Consider the following 21,981-nt stretch of genomic DNA (forward strand, 5'->3'; position numbering starts at 1 on the left):
AGATATATTCACTTACCAAGTGAATCGTAGAGACACGGTGGGTATCGAACTCGGGCCTCCCAAGCGGGAGTCAAGGATGATAACCATTATACCACTACGCCCTTTGTTTTATATATAATGTTTAAAAACACAAATTTATTCATGTGACAACACTTACAAACTATTTCTGATCTTTTGTTCAGTTATTTCTCTTTGTTTTCGAAGTCAAAGAACTGGACGTAGCTGCTCACATGAAAATTATTTTTATTTTTTTATTAACTACACTTTTAACTTTTATGTTATAACTCCTTTACCTATAGGAATGTCTTTAGTGATACAAACCTACCTTATTCATACTGAACCCTGACAGATATAGGTTTTAACTGACTTTGTTGCATCATGTCCTTGTTCTTTATGTTTCATATTTGATATTGAAATTTTTAATATAAAGTAGCTAAACACTGAAAACACTTAATTTATACATATGGTTTCATTTTTCATTTGTAACTGCTATTTTTTCATTTCCAATTATAAAAAACCTTTAGAAATTTAACCCTTATGCTTTTGGTTCATTTGTGCGTTGAATAGATGGCAAGGTCAGTTTGCTATATTCTCATTTCATCTGTTTGTTTATATAGGGTTTTAATAGTTCTAGCTAATTTCTAGGATCTTTTTTATTTTATGATCACTCATGTTTAAAGGGTATCTTCAATTTTTACAGAAAAAGAAAATAAAAAATGGGAAACGAAAAGAAACAGAAGTTTACAGAAGGTGAAAAAGTGCTTTGTTATCATGGACCCCTTTTGTACGAGGCAAAAATTCATAAATTAAAAACAAAAGATCGTGTCACCAAGTTTTTGGTTCATTATGCTGGATGGAACACCAAATGGGATGAATGGGTAGCGGATAGTCGTGTCATGAAATATAACGATGAAGGACTGAAGAAGCAAAAAGAATTGAAACAACATCATTCGTATGTATTATCCCTTCCTATGCAATCACAATGTAACTGTTATTTTTCTTTGTGCCCACCAATCCACTTTCAAGTTCATCAAGGGTTCACATTTACAATCTACTTGTGCTCTGCACAGTCAATTCGTCGACTTTTTGTCTTATCTCTTGCATTCGTTGCGCTTGGAAATATGATTTGGTATTTTTCTCTGGATATAAGATCATTTGAATAGCTTTCTGTCCATACATCATGAAAAAGATAACAAAAGTGTTTATGGCCACGGTTAAATTCTGATAAATCTCTTTGTCAGTAAAACTTTGAAATGGAATGATGATAAACATGACGACAGACATTACGGTTGTCGCGAACGAAGCATACACCAAGGACATACCGTCGTTCATAACACTTGGTAAATGTCGTCCACGAAACGCTTGAACAAAACAAGCAATCTGTATGAACATAACAAATCCAATGATTATATTACCATGAAAACTGGTACTACATTGGTAGATTCTTTGCATGGTCGAAATTTCCAGATTAAAAGAGAATGGTTGCTGTATCTGGGAAGTGATCACCACCAATGAATTACCAAAGATGAGCAAAGTGATGATTGTGATGATTTGCAATGTGACTGTCTCTTTTGTGTCTTTCTCTGTGATAGGGATTTTACTAAGAAAAGCTTGAACAATTTTTTGTGATTTGATAAACACGAGGCTAACATTCAAAATATAGCCAACACTGATAGAAGCTAATCTTACCATACACACTATTTGAGATGGTCTTGCAAAATGAAGAGTAACCATAAAAGTGATGGTTATGAACTGAACTGATAAATGTACAAATGTCACTTTGATGTCACTGCTGATGACAACTGGAGTTCTTTTTCTTCTCCAAAATAACACAGTGGTTAAGGAAATTGCCAAAATGTTAACGATAGCTGCAGCAAGAAGAATCTGGAACAACTTTTCCCTAATAAAATTTGGGTGTGAATCAAAGTAGGGGTCAATGCATTCTGTCCGGTTTCCATTGTCAATACTAAACTTTCCTCGGCATGGTATACATTCGTCATCATTATCACCAACAGTTAACTTGTATTGATTGACGGGACATAAAACACATCGATATCCATAACCTCCGTCTATTTCACCATATATTTTATATTTGCCTTGTCCACAAGCCAATTGTGGACATTCATTATGGATCGGTCTAAACGATATATCTGAAAAAAGAGCCAAATTTGTTGGATTGAATCTGTACCAATAATAAGTATTGATTTTTTTGAATAAAGAAACGTGCTCGTTACGATTTCTGTTTTTGGCCCGAAGACGGTCCACATTGTATAGGCGAAGTCGTCCAGGGAGTGGGTCTGGTTTCGCTAAAATAATAAGAATGTTTACATCGATGATTATATCGTTTGAAATGTCTGTAAAAGGATACAACATGTATGTTTTTAACTGATAGATTTTTGAGATGGTTTTTCGGGTAACACCATACTGCAGCAATGAGCTGTTTTTTGGTAACCATTTTTCTCTTCTTCTTTGGTCAAAGAGAGTAAAGTAAGTCCTTGGATAGAATTGCCAGTCGCGGTACTGGTGCCCCATTGTTTCATGTACTAGAATGGGGACTTTTGCTTCATCATATAGATCTTTCAGATGTCTGAGAGTCTCCATAGAAACGGCATGGTCTCCAAATAATACGATTGCTGGTCTTCGGTGATCTTTAAGCCACTTTTTGCTGAAAAAAATTCTGTTAGTTCTAATTTCATTCATGGAGATCGTATGCAACTGCATACATCGGTGCTGTTCTTTGAATCTCTCGATACTCAAGTTATAATAAGTGTCATAAGGCGAGAATATCGGGTTTGCGGTCTCCTTGTCCTTCAACAATACCAAGAAAAGGTCTTGCCATTGGAACTTTTCCACTATCTTTGACAGGACACAAGAATTCGAACTCTACTGGGATATGGAGGCCGTTTCGAAGATTTGGCGATTCTAAGAATCGTACTGGTATATTGGTGAAAGAGAGTGTTTCAACTATATACAAACTCATTTCTGTTGGTAGATGGGTGATGACGGAAACAATTTTAGATTCTTGGTACGATGTCGATGGGTTCTGGATAACCCATGTATTATTAAGGAGAACTTCTATCAACAAAAGTTTCAAGCGCTCTGGATCATTGCATACATCAAAAGTTTCAAATCGTATATTATAGTGTTTGTTATAGTGTTTGTTATCATTGATGAACTGTTGTGTTTTTAGTTGTATTTCGCGTTGCATCTCTGTCACCACTTCTTTGAATGTTCCAGCATCTTTATTTCGTTCAGTTTGATTGAAAGAGGGCTCGTTAGAACAGATAGAAAATATACCAACAATGTAAAATGTATCTGATGAAGTATTTGACAGGTGAAAAGTCGTTGCTGTCAACAAGAAAAATAAAAGGACAATTCCCTTCGCCATAATATCACACAATCGCAGAACTATCTCAAGATTCTAGATTATCGTTTTAAATAATGTATCGTTTTTTTAAATTTCTGCAGGAGATCCTTCTTATGTTATTCTAATCAAAATTTCCACCTGCACGGAAAACTTCTCTAATTAGCGATTTTGAATGGGAAAATTTGATTTCATTTTTGATCAAAACTTATTTGTTTTATAATTCGATAATGATAATGGAAAGCTTTTCTATCATCTCCCTATCAAGATGGAAATTAAAAAACAACTGTCACCCCTGTTAGCCTAGTCGGGTAGCCAAATATTACTTCTCAATAGGCTTGATGGTATGATAAAGTTGCCGGGTGTTATATGACAGGCTTCATTTTTTGATTTTGTCACTTTGACCTTTTTTGCTTTACAAGTATTATGGGTTTTTATTTTATTATCTCATTGTATTGCACCATTTCCGGGGGCAAATGACCCCATTTTGGAGATCTACTCTTCAAGTTCTATCAGATGGTACAATCAGTTTTTATAAAAAAAGGAATTTCAAGAATTGATTTTCCAAGGGTCTGTAGGCCAAAATAACCTCTCCTTTCAAGGCTACATAGAAAAATTTTAAAGGGCCGGCGATTTGCATAAATACTTCGCTGCTGTGCAACCTTTCGCAAGATATAGTGTTTTTTTATTCAGACATAAGATAACTCATACCATACGTGAAAGACTTGCGCTGCTTCGCCGATGCGTCAAAGTTGCGAAGCAGTATTATCCATGCTAAAATATCATTTTATATGATTAGTTTTACATCAGAAATTGCCAGCAGCGCCAGCTTGGCAAAAGCCAGCTTGGCAAAAGCTGGTTTGGAAGTCCCGAGGGACCATATAATGAGAAATAAAAATAAAAATCCATATATACTACTTGTCAGGGTCAACCAAGACCGCCACCGGGCTATTTCAACAGTCTCTTTTCTCGAACTTTTGGTAAAATTTGGCAATAATCTGCATTCTGTTGCTAGTTAAGCATTAATTCTTTTTCTATTTGTTTAGATCGTCACGTAAAGGAAAGAAGAAAGATTCAAAAGACGACAAACCAGATACTCCAGTGCCTTCTAAACGAAGAAAAGGACGTCATGCAAACCAAAATGATTCTGAACCTTCCTATGTACAAAAAATGGAAGTCAAAATCATCATACCTCAGGATTTAAGGCGTTTCCTGTTAGATGATTGTGATTTTGTGACACGTCAAAAGCAGTTGGTGCCATTGCCTAAACCCGAAGAATTAACATTGAAAGCAGTCACTGATCGATTTTTTAAGACGAAGGAAGAGGGTGGAGAAGATGGTAAACTATCGGGAAGTTTTAGCGAAGTGTGCCGTGGTATTTGCGAATATTTTGATGTTATGCTCGGCTCGCAATTATTGTACAAATTTGAACGAACTCAGTATGGAGATATTTTGAAAGAACATCCTGGTAAACCGTTGTGTGAAATATATGGTTGTGAACATCTATTAAGGTTGTTTGTTAAGATGGGCACCTTTCTGTCTTATAGTTGTCTGGATGAGGCCAGTATGGAATTTGTTGTCAGTCACATCCATGATTTCTTGGAGTTTATGACGAAGCAAGCCGATGATCTCTTTTGTGCCGAATATGAGAATTCTACTCCAGATTATCAACGACGTACAAACGTATAATCTTCAATGGAGAGATTTTTTCTCTGACCCCTTGTTATTAATTAAAGACCAAAATCGTTTTGAAAATAGACAGCTTTCATTCACAAAATTTATTTTGGAGATCAAAATTCTATTTCTAAGTGTAAAGCAAAACATTGAAAGGCTTTAAGACTTAATCTTGACGATTATCTTTGGACTGTGTTTGAATGCGCATGGCTGGATCGTCTACATATTGTGGTCGTGACCTTTAGCTTTCAGAAATTATGTTTAGCTTCTGCTTCACAGTGTCTGGAACAGAATCTTTATAATACCCTGGATATTTGTGACAAATCCTACATCAGAAATACATCGAGTTTATCTACATAGCAGTTGTAGGATGGAATCAGGCTTGTAAATTGAGCCTTTAAAAATAATTTCTACCTTCTACTGTACATTTATTTCAAACTCAGTAATAAAGTAAATTATTTTGACGATTCTTAATTTTAATAAGTTATGTTACACTTTTTTCCGGACACCCGTATGAAATAACTTCAAGTATGATTATTCATACCAGAAAGAGGATCTCGTCGTATGATAATTGGCATCTTTATTCAGTGAATTATTTCAATTGGGAAACCGTGAGCTACATATTTTCACCTTATTACTACTACTTTAGCACCTTAAAATGCTACAAAGCCTATCAAAGGATTTTCTTTTGTTAGTGAAAGGCTTAACTCGGAACGTGCCAAACTTGTCAACACAAACACAACATATAATTCCTTCTTTCGTCAAAAAAAAACAAAAACTTTTTTAATGGAAATCCTTCGTGCATGTCAACCATCAATCGCTTAGTTACTTTCGATTAACATGTAAATAGGGTCTTAACTTAGCAACAAGGTGTTTACAATATAACACGTCTTCTTCAATCGACTTAGAACCTTTTTCACCCTCGTCAGTTTTTTTCTTACCATTCTAAACCACTGTAGTGCATCGTTTTTACCAATGGTGCATCATTCCCCCATCTGATATTTTATTAAAATGAAAATAAACTAAGGTTTTGCTTAGTCCATATTTTTTCTCTTTCACTGCTGTGTTTTTGTAAAGACAGACTTTCGACCTTTACGCAATGACTCATAATATTTTGTTAAAGTAAGAGAAATCATTTTTTATATCGGTATTCATTTCAATGGAGCAGTATTAGCTTTCACTAGACTATTGACATGCGATACATTTCTGTATCGCGTAACGGCTGCAGACACGATAAACAACCCTTTTCCATAAAGTCACTTACAAGACTCCATCAGAGGAAATTAAATCTTTAAATCTACCAAAAATCTTTCTCAGACTTTGTCCTTATTTTTAGGTCATTGGTTCTTTATCAACAAAAAGTCAAGAAGATTATACAAAATCAAAGTGTAAACAGACCTTTATCAAAAATGGATTGGTCAACATTCTTTTTCGCTCCTTTAGCTTCAAAAGAATAACAACAAAAAGATTACATACTATCAAAATGATGTGTTAGCTTCCATATAACGGTCCTTCATTGCTTTGTTGACAAAAATGCGAAATGTAAATAATATGTCAGCACTACTTCTCTCTTATATTTTTGTGACGGAGCGAGGAGTGATAAAAAGTGAGATTGAGTTTTTATGAATGTATGTGTGACTTGTAAGTTTCTGTCTAGCTGTCTAGGTTTTCATGCTTTTTAAGTTTTTTGGTATTTGTATTTAATTTATGAAGGCTTTGGTTGACTTTAAAACTTTCAGGCTTTTAATCATCCTTCCAACACATGTTTTTTTATAAGAACCAGAGAAATTATTTGAAGAGGCTCGGCTGTTATACGTAATTTTTTTGGCACTTTGAGCCTCAAATTGTTTCTTATTTATAGGGCGGAGTTGAAGTTTTGAACTTTTATTTTTTCAGCTAGATTGTTTATAGAATGGTTGTCAATCTCAACTAACTATCGATTTATCTTCACCAAATGGGGGAATCTCTCAATATGTTTCTAGTCCTCGTTGTTGTAATATGGTAATTATGTTTCGTTTTTCAACTGCTTTTTAGAATCTCAAATATTATATGATTGTAAAATCCAACCTTCCTCTTCAAGTATTAATTTTGTAATTCTATTTTATCATATCACGCTCGTAATAAGAATAAGACACCCTGTTTCAGTGCTCCGGTGGAATATTTACCCTTGTGGGGTTGAAATCTTCTTACCATTCCCGTTTTTAATTCGTTGTTTTGTTGTTTTTTTAGTCTTTCAACTTCTCCAGTCGCGACTGCGTCAGGTAAAGGAATCTAATTATCTCTTAAATTTATGTATAATCTCATTCAAGGTCAATCGTCCATCGTTCATAAAGTCTCAAAAAAAGCTTTCCCTTGGTCTGATTTGTACTGATTGTCAAGTCTAACCAAATATCATTTTTGCTTCCTTAGATTGTAGCTACATATTCACCAAACCTCAGGGTTTGATTCAAAGCCCTGGGTATCCCAACTACCGAAGTAACTTACTGTGCACGTGGTTAATCAAAGTACCACGTGGTATGGTCATCCAACTCAAAACAAAATTCTTCAGAATTGAACAAAGTTACAATTGTGAAAATGATGCTTTGTTTATCTACGATGGACCTAATACAAAATCAAGACTGTATTCCAGACCTCTTTGTAATATAAAAGGTCCGGAAAACGTCGAGTCGTCCGGAAATACCTTGTATTTGGAATTCCGGACGGATAAAGAGAATAATGATAAAGGTTTTGAGATCGAATACAAAGCCAAGAAAAGTAAGTTGGTTCTGGGTTCCTTTTTGACTTGTTTATTGACGAAGGGTATACCTAGAGTTTTGTTTTTAATTTTTTTCTGTAACTAACTCTAACTAATAATTTCCGAACCCCAATTGACGGTGTTTTCAATCTAAATATTTCTAATTGTGGCGCTTTAAGACAAACTAAATTTCATCATTTTTATTTTATAGTGTGTGATTACGAATTCAACAATCAAAAGATTGGTTGGTTCGCGTCACCAAAATTTCCAAGCAATTATTACGAAAACGCAAATTGTACCTATCGAATCAAAACACAGAGAAACAACGCAATTCGAATTTCTTTTACTGATTTCTTTCTGGAAAATAAAGCTAACGGTATGCCATTGTACTTATATACACTTTTCTTATAAGAAAATTAAATATTTTTGTAGCCTTCGAATGCTCTTAACTTTTTGACTTTTAAGCCTAGTTCTTATTTTCATCTTTTGTGGGTATTTTTCTCCATTTTCTTTAGAAAGCGGGTGTTTTAGAATCCGCAAAGACTTAAAATGTTCTTAACATTTTGGCCCTCGAAGCCTTATGTTCTTATCTACTTTGCATTTGTATATCGGATGTCCTCGATATCATAATTGCTAAAAGTTGATGAATGTATGATACATTCTAAAAAGTCTTGAAATAAGTTTTCCATTTTTGTCGTCTGGTTAGACATTTCGGACACAATAGAAAACCACACTTGGTGATTTTAGGGTTTTTACTTTGATAATTTCATTATTTAGGTCGTTGTTTGGATTACGTAGCAGTCTATGACGTCATCGCCGGAATACCACGCCTTTCGAAGAAGCATTGTGGTATAGGTATCCCTCCACCAATCACATCAACTTCCAATGACGTGTTGATCAAATTTCATTCGGATTCTATACTCAACCATCAAGGATTTAACGCCACATTCCAGACTTTGTGTAAATTGTTTTGCTCATTTTTTCCACATTGTAGTCAATTCTCATTCCATTCATTGGAATATGTTATTCTCCCGATTTTGCAGAACTTATTTTCGCAGTTTTGAGCGGTTTTTTTTTTTGGCCGTTTAAGCTTTACTTCACAGGGATGCAACTTTTAATCTAAGAAAAATACAATAAATCTAAGTATGGATTTAAAATCATCGATGTCTAAATGTTCCATAAGTGTGAAAGTGTCACTTTTGAAATATTCCTTAGTCTCAGCGAAAATAAGATGCCTTTTTATAAGGTATACTGCCTGGACAAATCTGATATCGCTTTTTATTTCATTTTAGTTACAATTTGCAAACGAAATGAATTCAAATGTCAGAACGGTCGTTGTGTAAGCGTTAATTTGATTTGTAACCAAGTGAATGATTGCTATGACAACAGCGACGAGAATTATTGTTGTGCAGGATTCTTGTGTGATAATGAAAGGTGTATCAAGAAGGAGGAGAGATGTGACACTCTCAACCAATGTGGTGATTGGAGTGACGAAAAACATTGTACAGGTTCGTTTCAATTGATATCATCCCGTTATAATAACTTTTCATGTAAAGAACTGTTTTTCCTAATCACCGTAATAAGCAATACTCTGTACCAGATTGTATCTCACGTTTATCATTTCTTAGTACACTCAGTGCGCATTGTCTGAAAGAATTTCCGTACGGAAAGCTGCGCGATGAAGTATGATTTATAAATAGAACACTTCTCTCGTTATTTTGCTCCCCTCTCTCACCCGCACTCTATCGCACCGGTCGGTTTGAAAAATCTCAATTCAAAAATGACAGCAACACTGCGGCAATGAATTTTGAATTTAGCCGTAGATATCGGGAATTTTGAGCTTTTGGAACCTGGATCCTAAGGTCCTCCCGAGGCTCATGTTAAAATGTAGAGTTAAAGTTCTACATATCTAATATCGTTCTACGTTTCTAAATATTAAGCTATTTGTCATTTTTTCATATCAGATGGAAGACCAATAACAACACGACGCCTAACCACGCCAACTACTACCACCCTTCCACCCATTACCGCCCTGGTAACCAAAACATATTACCCGCCCTGTCCATATGGAGAATTCACATGTGAAAACAAACAGTGTATTGATGCTTCATTGAGGTGTAATGGTCATAAAGATTGCCATGATGGAAGCGATGAGATTTGTAGTGGTAAAATTCTTCATCCAATTACTCCAGATTTGCCTTGATATACTAGACAGAGCCGGTCTTTTGTGGACTACAGCCACTCGGAGGGGGGGGGGTGCTTAGTAAAGTATTCCAATTTTCAACTTTTTGAACTTTCAAGGCTAACGATTTTAAGAGAATAGATAAACAAGCTTCTGTTTAACCAATATTTTATACGTGTTGGTGAAAAGAATGCGGCTATTTTATTTTGATTTTTACCGATATTTTATACAGTATCTCTGTATCCTATTATCCTATTCTTATCGACAGCTTGATGCTTGATTCAAATGTTTCGTATTTTAAAGATTCAAGAGCCGGATAAATTCTCACAGGGATTTGTCAAGCAAATAATGTACTATAGATCTCGTACTGCATGCTAAACAGGTTTATGGTAATTCTTCGTTCAAAGAATTGATTTTGTTCTCACTCTTTCTATATCATCAGGTCAGTGTCGAAACATGAACGGACAATGCCAACATATTTGTATCGATGATAAGAATAAAGTGACTTGTAAATGTTATGCAGGATTTTATCTTGATACTGATGGACATTCATGTATTGGTAAGAGCGAAGTCGAAAATCGTTTTGTCTCTTTATTTTGATATTTTCTTCAAACATGTCAGCTCTAAAATCGAGCTATTAACATTGGGCCATTTTACTTATAAACATTTTTGTTCCTCATAATTTGTAGTTTTGTGATCTTCGAAAATTCGTGGCCAAGCCTCTTCTCATCATCTTTTCCATCTTCTTCAATTAGTTCGCAGAACTTTTTTGCTCCCTTTCCCCTTTGTCTTCAAAAAACTATTATAGCATATTATTTTTACAACAAATCAAACGTTTAATTTTTTGTTTTCCTCTTCTACAGACATCAACGAGTGTTCTTCACTTCCATGTCAAGAAGTTTGTGATAACACATACGGGTCGTACAAATGTGCATGTAAGAAAGGCTATCGATTGGCTGATGATGGCCACTCTTGCACAGGTAACTTAGTTTAGTTTATTTTCCGTTTTCTCCCTTAGAAATCTGTATTTTCTCAGTGTATTATTTTTAAAGTACATGTATGTTTGAGTTCTTAATCTCAGTCTGGTTTTTTCATTCTACGTGAATTTTCGATCATTTACAACGAAAATAACGGATTAAGCCAAATCTCCTACATATTTAACCTCGATTTAACCATGTTCGAGTTCTCTAAACAAATAGACAGGCAGCTGATGACATCAAAAAAATTGAATAAGTGAAAATTCGAGGGACAAATATTGAGTACTTATTTTGAAATCTTTATAGTTTAGAGAGTCAGAAAAATTTACTCGGCGTGTTTTTTAAGTCTTTACCGGACGTGTCCGAGAATAATTTATTAATTGATGACGTCACAAGCAAAAGTGAAAAATTGATGTTGCAAAATTTCAAAGTTTTACATACCATTCGAAGCGTTTTTTGATGTAGATTTCAAAACACATCAATCTTAATAAGTAAAAATTTGAATAGGAAAAGTTATTGAGGTCCGTAGCTCTTCTATGACGTCATTTTTGAAAAGATGCCTCATTTTATAAGGAATTACGATCTTTGTCCGTTCGTTCGTTCGTCTGTTCGTCTGTTCGTTCGTTATTAGCTTTCCTCATGATTGGCTCGTTAGTTTTTTCTGATTTTTTGCACAAAGATGCATAACTATAAACCCTCGAATGTGACGGAGCCCGATTTTCAAAAAAAAAATTTTTTGGGCAAATTTGGGCCAAAAAACGGCTAAAAAACGGGTTTTTTGGACTTTGTGAAAAATTAGGTCGTTAATTTTTTCTGATTTTTTGCATGAAAGTAGGGTACCATCGTAGGTAAGAGATGGCTTAAGCGAATTTTTGCAAAAAAATTTTGTTGGCTCAAAAAACGCATGTTTATCTATAAGAATCACTATTAATAAGCATACATCAATGTTCTTAGTCAAATTACTCAATTTTTTTTATGAGATAGATGTTTTTTTTGCTCATGAGGGCTTACTTTTAAAGAATATATGTGTTTAGACATGAAATTTTGGTTGTTTAGCTTGTTTTTATAGAAAAACTGGCCAAATTCGATATTTTTTTGTAAGCACACTATCAATTACTTAGGTATTAGCGTTTCTCGAGATTGGCTCTTTCATTCTTTATGATTTTTTGCACAAAGATGCATAACTATAAACCCTCGAATATGACGGAGCTAGATTTTTGGAAAAAAAATTTTGGGGTAAATTTCAGCTAAAAAACGGATAAAAAAAGGGTTTTTTGGACTTGTTATTTTCTGACTTTTTGCATGAAAGTAGTTAAAAGATGGCTTCAGCAGATTTTCGTAAAAAAAGAATTTTTCAGCTCAAAAAACGCATATCTATAAGAATCACTGTAAGCATACATCATATCAATGTTCTTAAAATTACTGAATTTTTTGATGAGATGTTTTTTTGCACTCGAAGTCTTGAATATGAAAGAATTCTTCAAGAGTATGAAATTTTGGTTTCTAAACTTGTTTTTTTTATAAGAAACAAACGACTAATTTTAATAGATCGTCACTATTTGTGTTCTGAATGATTATTTAATGGTCACGCTTATGTAGATATCAATTATATATGTGTTAAATGCATAACCAGGTAGGTCCATAAAAGTATAACTTGATTTTTATAAGAATGGTGTTTTTTCATTTCATCATGGATATTCTTAACTTTTTGGCGAAAATCATCCAAAAATATTCTTACGGTATTCTTAGGTCAAGATCGAAATTGGCAATCTACAGGTTAAAATGCATTAAAAATGACATTCTTAAGTTCAGTTGCTAAATTCCATGATGGTGATATTCTTACCATATTCTTATTTTTTGGCCATTTTCATCATGGACATTTTTATAAAGTGTATTCTTATTAAAAAAAAGCGTGTAGTTTTTGACGAGATTTCGAATGGTGTAAATTGTTTTTCGATTTGATGACGTTTAAATTTGACATTTTTAGGGGGTGAGTGAGAGGGTCATGATTGACCAAAATCACATGTCGAATTTAAGTCATAACTTTTGTAATCTAAATTTTTACCTATTGAGACTGATGTGATTTAGAATCTAGATCAAAAATGCGTCGAATGGTATATATATCATTATTACATGCTGAAATCAAATTTTCACTTTTGGTGATGACGTCATCATTTGACAAATTACTACCGGACATGTCCGTTAAATAAATTTTCGGACGCCGAGTAAAATTTTTAGGATCAGTAGATATATGGGAACAAGAAAAATCAACTCGACGTTTGTCCCAAAGTCGTCCAGATTTTAGATGTCGTCAGCTGTCTGTCTAAAAAGAGAAAGATAAGTTTTTAATTTACATTATTTTCAATCTAATGAGCTGTAATGTAAAACCATTGAAGGTGAGAGTTTTTTAACTTGATATTCGCACTTTAGCTTTATTTGAGTTAAAAAAATCTTTTGTTTTAGATTTTGACGAATGTAAACATTTTGGTAATTTATGCGAACAAGATTGCGTAAATACGGATGGGTCTTACGAATGCGTTTGTTTCCGTGGTTACGTTTTCCATAATGACATCAGCGCATGTGTTGGTGAGTTGTCCCATATTCCTTTGATTTGTTAAGATTTCGTTAACCCTTAGACCACGAGGGACGCGTATATGCGTCCAAAACAAGCCAAAATACTGAGTCTCCGACTTGAGGTCATAGCTCCTGACCACTTGATTTAAAGGGACATAAATGCTTTTAGAAAGAGTATAAAAATAGCTTTCCAATGGTACCAAAACCATCTTCTAAATCAAAAGCTACAAGCTTTTATGGCACATTAAAGTTTCGAGTTTCAAAAAATAAATTTAGAAAAATTTCAACTTTTTCAAAAAAAACAGCGCGCGCAAAGGTTTAATCAAATTTTCCTTGCGCATTCTTTTATTGAGAAACATGTTTTTATGAAAGATCCATTTTAAACCCCATTTTTCCCGTATTAGCATTCTTCCTTACTAAGTTATTACGAGTAGCCAACAATCCTTGTTTACGTTCCCCACTTTACGTCGAAAGTCTGCTGTAATGGGCTATCCCAGAAATAGTCTGTACCCCCATGTTGAGGAGGTATGACGTCCAGGGTGGTCTTGAAAATAAAAAATCCAGGATGATCTGGTTTTTCGAGTGTAAAAATCCAGGGTAGTCAGTAAAAAGAGGTCGGAAATCCAAGGTGGCCAGTAAATGGGGTTGAAAATCCAGGGTGGTCAGTAAAATGAGGTCAGAAATCCAGGGTGTTCCTGAAAATTTGAAGAAAAATCCAGGGGATCACCTTTCCTATAAAAGACCTCCTCAACATAGGGGGCACAAAGTTTTTCTAAAATAGCCCAATATGTTCCATGTTTCTTCGTTGAGCTTTCACTTTCGTTTTGCAGATGTGGATGAATGCGTGTTAGACAACGGTGGCTGTGCAGAGGATTGTGACAACACTATCGGTAGTTATCGATGCACGTGTAATAAACTTGGTTATCGGATGGTGCCCGGAAAGACTTACTGTGAAGGTAGGAAAGCTTAAGAAGACTTCAGGATGGAGAGAGATTTTTTGATAGAGGATTCTCTCCTGTCTGTCACTCTCTCTGTTTTTCAATGGAGATGTCAAAGTAGAAAAAAATCCTTAACTTAAATTCATTCTTAAATCATGATTATTTTTTACTTTTAAGGTATATGTCATGCAAAGCCCCTAGTTGCTCCTTCGAGAGTCATAAAAAGAATTATAGTAGAAGTTGTACTAGGTGGAACATTTTTATTTTGAATATTAATGCCAAAGTTTTATGTTCTATAGAAATCAATGAATGTGAATTGGGGACAGCTTCATGTTCACAGATTTGTACGAACACCGATGGAGGTTACGAATGTTCATGTCGCAATGGATATCGATTAGACCATGATCTTCACAATTGTCTAGATATTGATGAATGTTTGGTGGGCGTGCCAGGGTGTTGGGGCGGATGCATCAATACGTTTGGAAGGTGGGTAGAAACTATTTTTGAATCTTGTTATCTAACTCTTTAGATCACCGTGTTATTCTATAAATATGCAAACCTCTGTAAGTTTAGTAGTTTTACACGCTGTTATTGGTCAGTAAATTTTACAAAAGGCTTGGTAGTGCTTAAAATCTTTGCAGCCTTCAAGTATAAAAGGGGCTTAAAATCAGTATTTCCTAGTGTATTGTTCATATATATATCAATAATTTTTTTTTTAAAGAGCGTGTATGTTTCTTTTTCAGCTATCGATGTCAATGCGATACAGGATTTCGTGGGATAATGAACGATACTAAATGTCAAGATATCAACGAATGCCAGTATAAGAATGGAGGTTGTTCAAATCAATGTATAAATACTCATGGCAGTTATTATTGTAAATGTCCCAAAGGATTTGTTGCGCGTGATCCGCAGTAAGTGTTTTCAATTTTTTGAAGTAAAGCTTCAAAGGGATGATCAGATGGTCTGAGATCTTTTGTCAATGATTCTGAGTAAAACCTCCAAATCTTTTTGTTTAAGTGTTTTTCTAAAGCCGAGATATGACAATTTGAATTCTCTGAAAATTGGTCTTTCACGGTTCTTACGTCAAAATTCTATCGTTTTCTTGGTCAAAGACTTGTATTTTGATATCTTGACTTTTGAAATAGCCAAATAAGCAAATATCGAATTGGATCAGATTAATCAGATCTAGTGTTAAAGTCGGCGCGAGACGGGAGTAAAATGATTGAAAAAGTGACAAATTCAAGTTTGCCGGTATAATGATGATGCTCTATATTCAAAATTAATGAGCATACTTTAGAACCCATTCCCATTCTGTTTTCAGTTCATACACGTGTGACGATAAAGACGAATGTAAAGATTTACCTTGCGATCATTCGTGTTCGAACACGCCTGGATCCTTCTACTGTGCGTGCAATGTTGGATACAAGTTGGTCAACCGAACAAAATGCGTAGATGTGAATGAATGTCAAGAAAAGATGGATGGATGTTCGTATAAATGCATTAATACTAAAGGAAGGTAAACACTGCGTTTCCACAAGCTCCGCTTTTGACAATACTATAGCTTTATAATTAATGTTTTTATAATCAGAATTTGCTCATTATTCTCTCTTTCCGCACATTTTCGAGTTAGTTGGAAGATTTATATTTGAGTCGAAGATCACTAATAATTCAAGTCAATTGGAGGTAATCGAACGTGATCGAGCAATTGCGATTCGATTGTCGAACGGCCAGCTCCTGGGTAATATTCGATTGTGTTCGATTGCGTTCGAATGACGTTCGATTATGTTTGATTAGTTCAATTACGATAATGTTCGATAAGATTGAGAGCTTTAGCGAGGGCGGCCGCCTATACACCATTTGAAAATCAGATTAGAGCGAGCAGCGCATAAATACCGCATCGCAAGAAACGAGAGCGACTAAAGTAAAGTGAATCAATCGAACATAATAGAATCATAAATCGAACGTAATTGAAGCATTCGAACAGCAAATTCTAGGTTATATTCTATTACGACTTGATTGTGTTCGAGAATCGAATTGTAATTATTCGATCGAGTTTGATTGTAATCAATTGATTCGGCGTTCGATTCGTTCGATTGACACCGTCTGGATAAACACATTGACCATTAGAGACTTCTAAACAATACTTTAATTTACTCTTTTTCAGTTTCATTTGTCAATGCCCAGAAGGATTTATCACTGTTGGAACCCAGTGTATCGAGGCCCTTAATGGAACAGGTGACTTTCTTTTGTACCTTGTATAAAGCTACTCTAGTGCAACTTGTGTTGAATAAGAATATCCGATGTTCTAACCTTTTCAGCGCGCAACTGTTTTTGAAATCCAAAACTGGCATAAAAACTTAGAAACTTTGAAAGGTATTTTTATACTTTTTCAAAAAGCTTTTTATGTCATTTTATATCAAGTGGTCAGGAGTTATAGCCTTCGGTTTGACACCCGGTTAATGATTACTAAAAAATACTTAAACCATTTGCTTTTGCAGCAACACTAGTATCAAATCATTGCCAAATGTTTTCTTTTTGTCAGGCTGTAAACGATTGAAAGTGAACATGAGCCATATCTTAACGTCACAATGGACAAATGTGACGGACGGCTGGTCATGGCAAGTTGGGATCAGTGTCGATTTCTTAAACGTTGTTAATATACCAAGATACCGGTGTATTGGCGTTCTCGTGGATGAGAAGTTTGTTCTCACAACGGGCCACTGTTTGAAGTTCGGATACATAAGTATCGATCCTTCGAAAATCCTTCTTTCGCTCGGAGGTTACCAGTATGGACATCGTAATTCGAAAGTCAATGTTCAAGCCAAGACTATAATGTTTCATCCAACGTTAGATCTTGCGTTGATTCAGATGGCCTCGACGACAACCGAATTGAAAGTAGACGCACAGCCTTTATGTCTTCCCACGCAAGACCATGTTGATCTGAGTATCGGACAGAAACTAGTTACTTCTGCTTGGCCATCCAAAGGGTACGTTCTTCTGTTTTCTTTTGTTCTTCTTTATCATTTATGTTTACTGGATCAATTACTTTTATTCATTTTCGTGAAAGCAAAAGCCACAAAAATAGAATACCTATCGATTTTAATTTTTCGAGCTTTTTGAAAGGGATTGGGTAGGTAGTTTAATTGAGGCATTTTTTTCAGTTCTTGTCGTATAATTTACAACTTCAATCGCGTTGATGTGACGACTACCCGAACTCAGACTTTTAATGTCAAGAGAACTGATAAATTTGTGCTCCTTGTCTCACTGTTTACAAGAAGGAAGGTTATCATCACATAGAATTATAAGGTTGGATCAAAGTAAACATGCCCAGAAGTAATCAAGGAATCGGTAGATGGAACACGCAATTAATTTTGAATTGAGAGTGACATCTTCTACAAAGCACTTCCTCCGTTAGCAAGCCAAAAAGTCTTTCAAGTTTCCTTGACAACCAGCTCGCTCAAGAACTTGTGTACGAAAATTTTCATAATAATCTCTACTGTTTCTTTGGCAGTGTTGAGCGACCTTTGCGACAGATCATGACAACAATTGATTCTTATACGACATGCAAATGGGATGGGAAATTCATCTTTCGAAAGGATAGCACCATATGCGTTCGATTCAGTCTACCCCAGGTAAAAGGCTTTGTATGTTCTGAATAACAGTTCCTTTTTCATTTTCCCAATTCACTTTCTTAAACATTTTCTTCTCTAAATTCTTCAGGCTTTCAATTCCAAAACTACTATGCAATTTGAATCTTCTTTTTAATGAAAATGTCGGTTGTAAAAACAATAAACCAGCTGCGCTGGAAGGTCAGCCCAATAAGCTTAATAAGATTAGAAGTAAGTACAGTCAAGAAACCTAATTCGATGTTAAAGCCAAAGAGGTTTAAAAGCTCATTTTGGTTGAACTTCAAAAAGTTTAAAACAAAGTTGAATTTGTCCAAAGCAGACAGAGATGTTATAGATTATTTCATCCCCTTGGAATTTCACACAAATCATTTCGTTAGAATGTCTTAAACCTGTTCTTTATTCTCTGAGAAAGTATCCGAGGCTGCCGCTTTAAAATATGTTCACTGCGGCTTTCGTCACTTTTGTTCATTTTTGGCATATGAATTTTTGGCAAAATTGGGACCCTGTCAGAACAAAAAATTGAAAATTTTTCCCATTTTCGCCCTGAAAATAAAAGTAAATTAGTAAATTTGGAAACCTGTCAGATTTCTTCAGAGCCTAAAAAAGGAACCCTGACAAGCGACACGTCATGTACCCATTTTTGCCTAAGTGCATCCCCCGGGACACGGTTAGATGTCTACTAATCACTTAAAAAGAATAGTCAATTATGATTCAGATTGATTTAAATGGCGTGTTGAACCTAGTAGTCCCCCCCAGTATAATGGGCATAATGTGAATGAATAGGGGCATTTTATATTGAGGAAGCTGCTTAACGGGCCCTTAACTGCTTAGGAAATTTCGTCCAGTTTCGATAACTCAATCAAAAGTTATGACGATTCTAAGTTTATGTTACGCCACACTTTGATGTTCCCTTCTTACACACAAAAACTCTCCAGACAAGGAAGCCTCAAAACCAATCATAAAAAACTTTCTTTTATACTTTTATTTACAATGCAATAGCTTCTTTCAATTTATTGAATAAATCGAGGAATAAACAAAAAAAAATCATCTTTCACTTTCTTTTTTTTAATTACAGTGTTCTTTTATTATTATGTGCAAACATTTTAATGAAGTTATGTGTTTCTTTTCTCTTCCAAGAAAAAATATTTTTTCGCGCCAAAGTTTCCCCGATAACTTGTTTTCCGAAAATAATCCGAAATCGGAATCAAACTTGAAAGTCTTGACGACGACCTCCGGGAAAAAAAATGTGAAAGGGATTTGAAGGGTCACCGGGGCTACCAATTACAGTGTTGGTATATATTTTCTTACTTTTTGTTAAATACACGCAACAACCTTCTCTCAGAATCATGTTCGAAAACTACTTGACTGAGTTTTGAGAAAATTTCAGGGTCAAAGCGCCAAAGAACTAAGAACAGCTGAAGTTTATCAAGTTTTATTGATTCTTATAAAAAAAATTCATTCGATTTTTTCCTACAGACGTTGAGATCACTTCCATTAAGTGGTACACCCTTATTGGGCATGTTGCGTGGTACACCTCCCTCTAAAAAGCGTCAAAGGTGGTATCTTACAGGAGTTTTGATCTACGGTGACGGATACCCTGGACAGCGGGCTACAATGTCTACGGAATATCATCACATCGGATATTATAAAGTAACAACCTTCACTGATTGGTTAAAAAGGACAATAGATCGAACACAGAACCAATAATCTTGAAGAGATTTTTATATTATTTTTCTAAAACATGACAAAGGATAACTTTGTAAAACATTTCATATCATTATCATTATTCTCTGTAAATAGTTTAAAAGTATTTGAAAGTAAAGAACAAATTATTTTATGTGAAAACTTTTGCTAGGTTTTTTATTGAAAAGCTCTTCATTTTGATAGTGAGAGGGAGTGTAATCTCCAGAAGTAGACCACTACAGAGTGTCAATGAACGAGAAACGAATAAAAAAGAATATCGACAAAGAACGACTTAAATTATTTAAAATTTGCGCCAAATAGTGATTAAAAATGTGTTTTTGGACTTTCTGTGTGTAAAATTGCATCATTAGTATTCTCTGAATGTATTTGCATAAAGATAGAGGGTTAGGTTCTCTAAAAAGTGGCTTACGATATCGGCTTCACATAAAAACTCAGATTTGACCCCCGAGAATTCCCCACAATGCTTTGTACGGAAAAAAGTCACTTTTCCCGGAATAATTTTTTGACCGTAAAAGTCAAATTTTTGTACTTGCAGAAATTTCTAGACTTGTAAACAAGTCTGTTATTTATCGCGCAACAAAATTTAGGAGTCGGGTACTGGCTAGGTATAATCGGAAAAACGTTCACACGGGAATTAGCGCGCGAGAGAGAAGGAAAATAATTGAAATTGAAAGTTGAAATTTGAGAATATCGTTCTAGATACGGTTTCCCGATTTTACCACTCTAGTAAGATTTTCCGGTGTGATGTTTTTCATTCAACGACTATACTAGTCTAAGAAATTCCCTATTTCTCCCCAACCAGCTTGTTATCTTTTTTCTGATGTCTTAGGCGTTTCATTTTTTTTAATGTTGGGAATTTTGTCCATGTAAAACGCTAATTCTACTGGTTCTATTACCTTATTGGTATTATAATTGGTATTTTTCGAGGAAACGGTTTTCGCGTGTACTAAATTTCAATTCAATTCAGCATTGCGGACGAAGTAAAACTCCGAATAAAAACATACTGGTTTAAAATATTTCGCTCTCTCTTAGAGCAGAGATTTGGGAAAAGAGGATAAGAAACGCCGCTGCCGCTCGCTGTTTTCCTATTCTTCCCTTTGAATTCGGCACTCTTTGAAGAAGCAAGGCTGTAGAATAGTTGAGCAAGAAGGAAGGCCGAAACAAAATGGCGTTACGTACAGGTTAACCAATGTTCAAGAAAGAAGTCCTTGAATAAAGCTTTCCAGTGGGTTCTCTGTGAAAAAGAGACTGGGAAGTGAAACTTTGATCTTTTGGGGGTTTCCCCTGAGAAAATCGAGGAAATTCATTCTATATTCTGGGAGTAAAGATGGCGGACATGAGGCATGCTTGAAATTTTGAAAAATTGGGACTCATTTCTCTCTGGCTTGTATTGCACTGAATGAATTTTTTGTGTTGCAGACATAATTTTTATGGGTAGTAGGAAGGTTGATTGTGACCACCTATACCTTAGTTTTCCATGGCACTCTCTAGAACTTCTCGGCATTTTGATTTTAGAAGGGCAAAATCGATTGATAGTTTTGTTGTTTTTTCAACTTTTAGATGAAAAAAATAGTGTAATCTTAGAAAATCTTCCTCCATGGTAATGGAATTGAGATTCAGTAAGTATACTTGATTTCCTCTGTGGTACTTTTAGCTTTATGTAGGGAAACCATTGACTTTTGGGTTGGAAATTTCAAGTTGCAACAACAAAAACATCTCAGAAAAAATAACTTTGACAGGTGATATTTATAAATTACCTGAAGGGCCATGATTTTGACCTGACTCAGGCTTTGGTACTTTTACATTCAAAATATTATTTAGTCCGTGGAATTTACATTTTGTATTTAACGGATTAGGGTAATTTCATATACAGATTTCCATTTTATATATTTTCAGGCTAGTCGCTAGTTATCATATTCTTTGTAAAAGGCTGTTAACAACACCGTCCCATAGAAGTATTGGCCATCCAAGTACAGGTTGCCGATGCAACCACGATTGACTCAAGATTATCAGACATTTTTGCATGTTAACTGTCATGTTTGTTCTCTATAGTTCCAGCAGAAAAGGTCTGCTAAAAGATGAGTGGGAACTGATGAAAACTTTACGTGTATTATATATTTGACTCAACAGGAACAGAATGGAATAATAATTCTATGGTGTTGATGTTATATTTATGGAAAAAGTGGATTTGAGCGGTTGGACCTG

General features: G+C 34.9%; 2 protein-coding genes and 1 long non-coding RNA gene across 4 annotated transcripts; all 3 read left to right on the forward strand.

Annotated features, from left to right (window-relative positions):
• The first annotated feature begins 698 nt into the window (after window positions 1–698).
• On the forward strand, window positions 699–5,941 carry LOC136814517 (mortality factor 4-like protein 1). Its single transcript, XM_067071076.1, has 2 exons — window positions 699–952; window positions 4,411–5,941. The coding sequence occupies exons 1-2, from the start codon at window positions 717–719 to the stop codon at window positions 5,051–5,053; spliced, it is 879 nt and encodes a 292-aa protein (XP_066927177.1). The 5' UTR covers window positions 699–716; the 3' UTR covers window positions 5,054–5,941.
• Window positions 5,942–6,608: 667 nt separating this feature from the next.
• On the forward strand, window positions 6,609–19,917 carry LOC136814518 (uncharacterized). 2 transcript variants are annotated; one of them, XM_067071078.1, is made up of 18 exons: window positions 6,609–6,679; window positions 6,935–7,039; window positions 7,418–7,792; window positions 7,984–8,148; window positions 8,550–8,732; window positions 9,065–9,280; window positions 9,737–9,937; window positions 10,397–10,513; window positions 10,818–10,934; window positions 13,395–13,517; window positions 14,336–14,461; window positions 14,743–14,929; window positions 15,187–15,354; window positions 15,765–15,959; window positions 16,608–16,678; window positions 16,986–17,430; window positions 17,955–18,075; window positions 19,549–19,917. In XM_067071078.1, exons 3-18 carry the CDS (start codon window positions 7,555–7,557, stop codon window positions 19,777–19,779), a joined length of 2,904 nt encoding a protein of 967 aa, XP_066927179.1. In that variant the 5' UTR covers window positions 6,609–6,679; window positions 6,935–7,039; window positions 7,418–7,554; the 3' UTR covers window positions 19,780–19,917. The 2 variants fall into 2 exon arrangements, with proteins under 2 accessions (XP_066927179.1, XP_066927178.1); XM_067071077.1 differs by lacking the exon at window positions 6,609–6,679 and adding an exon at window positions 7,268–7,299 and having other exon boundaries at window positions 6,941–7,039; window positions 7,448–7,792.
• A 1,417-nt stretch (window positions 19,918–21,334) lies between these two features.
• Window positions 21,335–21,981, forward strand: LOC136814319 (uncharacterized). Its single transcript, XR_010847621.1, has 2 exons — window positions 21,335–21,395; window positions 21,673–21,981. It is a non-coding gene; the product is annotated as an uncharacterized lncRNA (long non-coding RNA).

This window comes from Clytia hemisphaerica, unplaced genomic scaffold, assembly GCF_902728285.1.
Source record: "Clytia hemisphaerica strain Z4C2 unplaced genomic scaffold, Clytia hemisphaerica genome assembly, whole genome shotgun sequence".
In the NCBI taxonomy this organism is placed as follows: domain Eukaryota; kingdom Metazoa; phylum Cnidaria; class Hydrozoa; order Leptothecata; family Clytiidae; genus Clytia; species Clytia hemisphaerica.